The sequence below is a fragment of the Neophocaena asiaeorientalis genome, unplaced genomic scaffold, assembly GCF_003031525.2.
Source record: "Neophocaena asiaeorientalis asiaeorientalis breed wild unplaced genomic scaffold, Neophocaena_asiaeorientalis_V1.1 scaffold489, whole genome shotgun sequence".
NCBI lineage: Eukaryota > Metazoa > Chordata > Mammalia > Artiodactyla > Phocoenidae > Neophocaena > Neophocaena asiaeorientalis.
The window spans coordinates 3,674,161-3,679,616 of NW_020174791.1; the positions used below are offsets into that span (position 1 = coordinate 3,674,161).

The 5,456-nt window shown below is 68.9% G+C and overlaps 1 protein-coding gene across 1 annotated transcript in view; it reads left to right on the forward strand.

Annotated features, from left to right (window-relative positions):
* The first annotated feature begins 2,136 nt into the window (after nt 1-2,136).
* The window catches only part of C1QTNF12 (C1q and TNF related 12), a 3,630-nt gene continuing 310 nt past the window's right edge, over nt 2,137-5,456 (forward strand). Inside the window, exons 1-5 of the mRNA XM_024760262.1 lie at nt 2,137-2,462; nt 4,322-4,438; nt 4,519-4,603; nt 4,701-4,852; nt 5,187-5,295. Coding sequence (XP_024616030.1) covers nt 2,295-2,462; nt 4,322-4,438; nt 4,519-4,603; nt 4,701-4,852; nt 5,187-5,295 — 631 coding nt within the window. The 5' untranslated portion in view covers nt 2,137-2,294. The remainder of the gene's footprint in view (nt 2,463-4,321; nt 4,439-4,518; nt 4,604-4,700; nt 4,853-5,186; nt 5,296-5,456) is intronic.

Sequence of the window (5,456 nt, forward strand, 5' to 3'; positions counted from 1 at the left end):
TCTTTGTTCCTAAATTTTGTGCTCTTGGGGTCTGTATACCACAAGTTCCTCTCCGCCCAGCACTGGGTAGCCCGTGGGCAGCTGGGTGTCCTGCGACCCACGGTGGACCCCGGTGGCAGGGCGGTGCTGTGCTGCTGGGCCCGGACCGCGACGGGTGCGGCTTTGCCAGGCCTCCCTCCGTCCACTGCTGGCCCGAGGGCGCGTCTGTGGAGGTTGGTGCCCCTTCCAGACGCTCCGTGTTTCCTGAGGTTCTTCGAAGGAGGAACGTTTGGGAAATAGAAATTACTTGACAAGTGTTTTTTCTTTTCTGTGTGTGAAATCTCAACTTTTAAAAACTTCAGTCAGCGGTGGGAGCAGATCTGTGCTGTACAGAGGCTCCCCCTGGCGCCCGTGGCGGCTTGCTGTCTGATGTGACCCCTGAATAAAAGATGACCTTGTCCTGTTGGGCCTGTGTCTCTCCCTCAGAAGGTTCTCCCAGGCCCAGGTTTGGGGTGTCACCTGGCAGGCGCAGCTCGGAGGTCTCAGTCTGAGAGGCTGTTGCGGCTCCCCCCGGGCGGCGGGCAGACGGCCTGCTGAGCGCTGTGCCGGGGCTCCGAGGTCCCGTCCTCCCCTGCAGAGGCGGTGTGTCCATGGTCGGGTCGCGGGCAGCTGGCCTGAGCCTCCCCACGGGCAGTCGGTGGCTGTGGCTGGGAGGCGTGGATGCCTCGAGCAGGCTCCCTTTGGCCCAGCCTCACTTGGGGAGCTGGGACCCACAGGACCCATGGGCTGGTGCCGGAGCCTCGCACAAGTGCCATGTCCACGTGGCCCAGGCCAGCAGGACACAGGTGCCCAGCCTGGGAGACGAGAGGTCTGTGTGGCAGCCCCCTGGCCGGCTGCTGGCTGCAGGTCACGTGGAGGGTCCCAGCGGGGATGGCGCAGCGGAGCCTTCTGTACCATGACCTCCTTGAGACCTGGGCTCAGCAGCCGGACACTCGACCCCCACAGTGAGTTCAGGAGTCACTGGGGCCGGCCGCTGCCGTCCTGGGAGGTGACCACCTCCACCTGAGCCAGGAGGGAGGGGCCAGGTGTCCTCGGGCAGATGCTCCTCACGTTGTCCCCCCCAGCTTGTGTCTGGGGCGGCTCTGCCTGTAGCTGCCGACTGTGGACGTGGCCTGGGGCCGGGGTCTCCTTCCCCGTTGTTCCTCCTGGAGTCTGCCAGTTGGCGGGGGGGGGGGGGGGGGTCGGGGGGGACATGCCACCTTCCTCAAGGCTGGGCTGCAGGCAGCAGGTCCTTGGCGGCCAGCCACAGCTCTGACGGCCCGTAGCCCCGGGCTGCACCAGCCGAGGGGTGGCTGGCCATGGGGGTCCTGCCTTAGGCATCGAGCCTCCACCCGGGCCTCCAGTGGAGCCTGTGGGTGCCACCTGGCTACAGCCGTCTTGCTGCCTGCAGCCCAGAGGTGAGGAAGGGCCCCAGCTCCCCCTGGGGACCCGCCCACTGTCACTTGCTGTCCTCTACTGGCTCGTCTGGCTGTGCACAGCTACTGGGGGGACAGTCCTGGGGACTGGAGAGCCCAAGGGGCCCGGCTGAATTGAGGGCAGCCCCTCAATAAGGGTGGGCCCTGTACCCCAAGAAGAGGAGGGGGCAGAAGGGCTCTGGGGCAGCTATGTGCCACACCTTTCCTCCGAGGTCAACCAGTCTCCCCTGCTGGGCCCGCTCACCCCAGGTCACCAAGGCTGGGACAGGCTGGGAGCCCAGTGGGTCGGCTGTCCTGCTTCCAGACCCTGCTCTTCCCGGGAGTGGGGCCAGTGCCTGTGGCAGCACCAGGACCCTAGGGTGGGGGCCCTGCAGCGGAGCCAGAGGGGTCAGGATCCGGGAGAGGTGGTGAGGAGAGGGGTCGTAGGAGGCGGCTGAGAGGCTGTGATGGAGTGCGTCCCGCCCGTGGCTTCGGGGCCCCGCCCTGAAGGGGCCGGGGTGGAGGCCGCCTCGCCCCTTGGGCAGTAGCAGTGTGGGTTCCGCCCCCATCATCTCCCGGGGCCACCCGTGAGCCCTCCCCCTTGGAGTCCGCCAGCTCTGGGGAGGAGGGGAGGGTTTATTTGGCGGCAGCGCTGGGCGGCAAGGGCACTGCTCACGAGGGAACCTGCGGGGACAGGGGTGTGTCCTCCCGCTTCCCTTGCTAGCCCGGCTCATCCCGCGCAGACATGCACCAGTGGTGGCCGGGCAGCCCTCCGGGCTGTGCTCCCGCGCCGGGGCTCTGAGTGCCTTCAGGCACCTGGGCTCACATCACTGAGCCGCCGCAGCCGACCCGGCAGCCAACATGCGCTGGGTCTGGGCGGCCGCCGCGGCCCTCCTCTGGCCACAGCTCACGCTCCTTGGGGGCGTGAGGGCCCGGCGGGAGCCCAAGAGGCCACGGAAGCCCGGCCAGCACCCCGCAGCCCCCAACGCCACCACGTCCAGCAGCGAGGGGCTACTGGGCTTCCCCAAGGTATGCAGGGTCTGGGCTCACGTGGGCGCCTTCCTCCCACCTGCAGGCTCTGCCCGCTGGACTCTCCAGGCCTCCCCTCCCCGTCGGGGAGCAGTGTGGATCGGGCCGGCCTCGAGGACCCTCTCTGGGCCTGGGGAGGGGTGGCGGCATGGAGGGGCTTCCCAGCGGGCTGCACTGCACCCTTCGGAGCCCCAGGGGCCATCATGCCCCGGGCAGCCTGCTGCCATCCGGCGTGACTGCAAAGGGGGAGGTGCTGTGGGCAGCCGGTTCAGAGCCCCTGCTGCGACCTGGGGTGCCCCAACTCCCGCCGCCGGTGAGGCCAAGGCTAGCCTCTGCCTGACGCGCTGCTGGGCAGCCAGCACCCCTTACGGCCTCTGGCATGGGACGTGCTCCAGGCCTGGGAGGCCCCCGGCCCTCTGAGAGGAGCTTCTTGTACCTGTCTCAGCCCTAGGGTTCCACCCTCTTGGGCTGGGGCTCCCCGAAGGGATCTTAGAGCTGACCCCAGCAGCGCAGGCCTGGTGGCCGCTGGAGTGAAGCGGCAGTTGCTGGGCCAGGCCCCCTGCCAGCCCTCGAGCCTTTGATCCTGGCCTCCCGCCTCCCGAGGGCGTCTCCGTGGCGGCCACCCCGGCTGCTCTCGGCCCACGGGGCCCCATTGGAGCCGGAGGCGCCGTTTTCCAGCTGGGTAGGCTGAGGAGAGAGACCTCCTCGGGCCCTGCTGCCAGGGGAGTGGGCTGCCAGCAGGTTCTGGGGCAGAGGCATGCAAACTCTTGAGCCAGGCTCCTGGGGGAGGTGTCCTTGGGGACAGTTCCTGCCCGGCCTGCCCCTCCAGAGCCAGGGCAGGGCCGTCTGGGGGCAGATAGGGGGGTGTCCCTGGCCACGCCACCCCTGCCACAAGACGGCCCTCCCCAGGCGTCAGGAGCCCTGCTCTTCCTGCTGGGGCTGGGCCCCTCCCCGACCTGCCCACCCCGGGTCCTCCAACATGGCTCGGGTCTGAGGCGGCCAGAGGAACAGGCGGACAGCAGAAGTGAGGACCCGGAACGTTCGGAAGTTCCTGGCTCCTCTCCCTTCCCTGGCGGGCCCCTCCCAGCTCCCCAGGGTAAAGGCCTGCCCTGGGAGCCTGGGCCTTCGTCGTGTTTGGCGCTGGAGGCTGACCGCTGGACCGGACCTTGGCCAGGGCCCCTCTTCGTGCCTGCCTGGACGGCTCTCCAGGAGTAGCCAGGGCTCCACTGGCCTCGTGGCAGTGGCTCTCTCCTGCCAGACCAGAGTTTACTGCGCTCCTGGCCACTTCAGGGACCTCTGTGTGAGGCTGGCACACAGACCTGGACGCAGAGAGGGACCGAGCTCCCAGCACATGCCCCTCCCCTGGCACGCTGTCTCGTTCTCTGACGCTGGGGCTGGGCGTGCCCCTGCCTCTGCTGCTGCCTTGCTGCAGAAACGGCGTAGGAGGGAGGCTTGCAGGGTCCGATCCTGGGCTGCCAGCTGGCACACCCGATGCCCAGCACAGAGCGGGACCTTGCCCACTGCCCCCAGCCTCACACGGCTCTGGAGAACTCACTCCTGCCCACCACTGCCTTTCTCAGCCGGGGCTGGGCCCCTGTCAGGACATGTGGGGCCCGGCCCCGTGTGCACACGGGCGTGCCCGTCTGCTTGGGAATGGTTGCTGCAACACAGCAGCAGACCCGAGGCTCCTGGACGTCAGGCCCTGGCCTGAGTCCTGGGGGTGGCCTGTGGTGCCCCGTTGCCATCTTCCTTGTGTCTGCCCAGGGCCCCGCAGTTCCCTGTTCTCCCCCGGGGGCAGTGGGGCAGGGCCCAGCGGGGCCTGGTGGTCAGCACTCTAGCCCTGTCCTCTGACCCTTCAGCTGCCTGAGGCCTCAGGGCCTGAGTTCACAGATGCCCACATGACATGGCTGAACTTCGTCCGGCGCCCCGATGACGGGGCCTCAAAGAAACGGTGCCGAGGCCAGGACAAGAAGTCGGTGAGCCCCGGGGTCTAAGCCCAGGATGGGGATGGCTGTGGGTCCCACCACTATCCTCATTTTCTCCTGCTCCCCCACAGCGAGGCCCCCCTGGCCCCCCAGGACCCCCCGGTGCGGAAGTGACCCAGGAGGCTGTGCTCCGGGAGTTTCAGGGGATGCTGAAGGGTAGGCACGCCCCGCCCACTCTTCTCCCGCGGCTCAGGAGGTCACCCTGGGGGTACCCCAAGCTGAGCCGAGCCGCCCCTTCACCCTGTCCCCGCAGAGGCTACCGAGCGTCGGTCCTCAGCGCCGCTGGGCCCCCCGCTGCCCGAGGGGACGGGGAGGTGGCTGGTGTCCGAGGCCTTCCACTGTCGGCTGAAGGGCCCGGTGCTGGTGGACAAGAGGACGCTGGTGGAGCTGCAGGGCTTCCAGGCCGTGAGTGGGCGTGGGGGGCAGCCCGGGGGCTTCCACTGTGGGTGCTCAGGCCCCAGCAGGGCCGGGCGACCCCGGGCCCATGCACGCCCCGCCGAGGCTCGCGGTGGGGTCCGGGGTGGTCAGGGGCAGGCACACCCTCCCCTCTGGAGGTCCTTGGGGCCCCGATCTGTGCCCAGAGGCCTGGGTGGGTGCAGATGCACGGGTCAGCCCTCTGCCTTGCGCACCTGGGGCCTCTCTGGGTTGGGGGCTGTTGGTCTCAGGCGCCTCCGCCAGGCTGGGTGTGGAAGGTGAGGGTTCAGACTCTGTAGCCCGCACCCCCCTGCTGTCCTTTCAGCCCGCTGCCCAGGGCGCCTTCCTGCGGGGGTCTGGCCTGAGCCTGGCCTCCGGTCGGTTCACGGCCCCGGTCACTGCCATCTTCCAATTCTTTGCTAGCCTGCACGTGGGTGAGCGGGGCCGGGCCAGGGTGCATGTGGGGCGTGGGGGCTGGCCTTCCGGGTGTGCCCCAGGCCCGGGTCCTATTGCAGAGGCGTCTCCTGCTCGCACCCTGACTCCCCTGGGGGCTGGACGGGTCCTCACGCCCACCCTCCCCAACCCGAGATCGGAA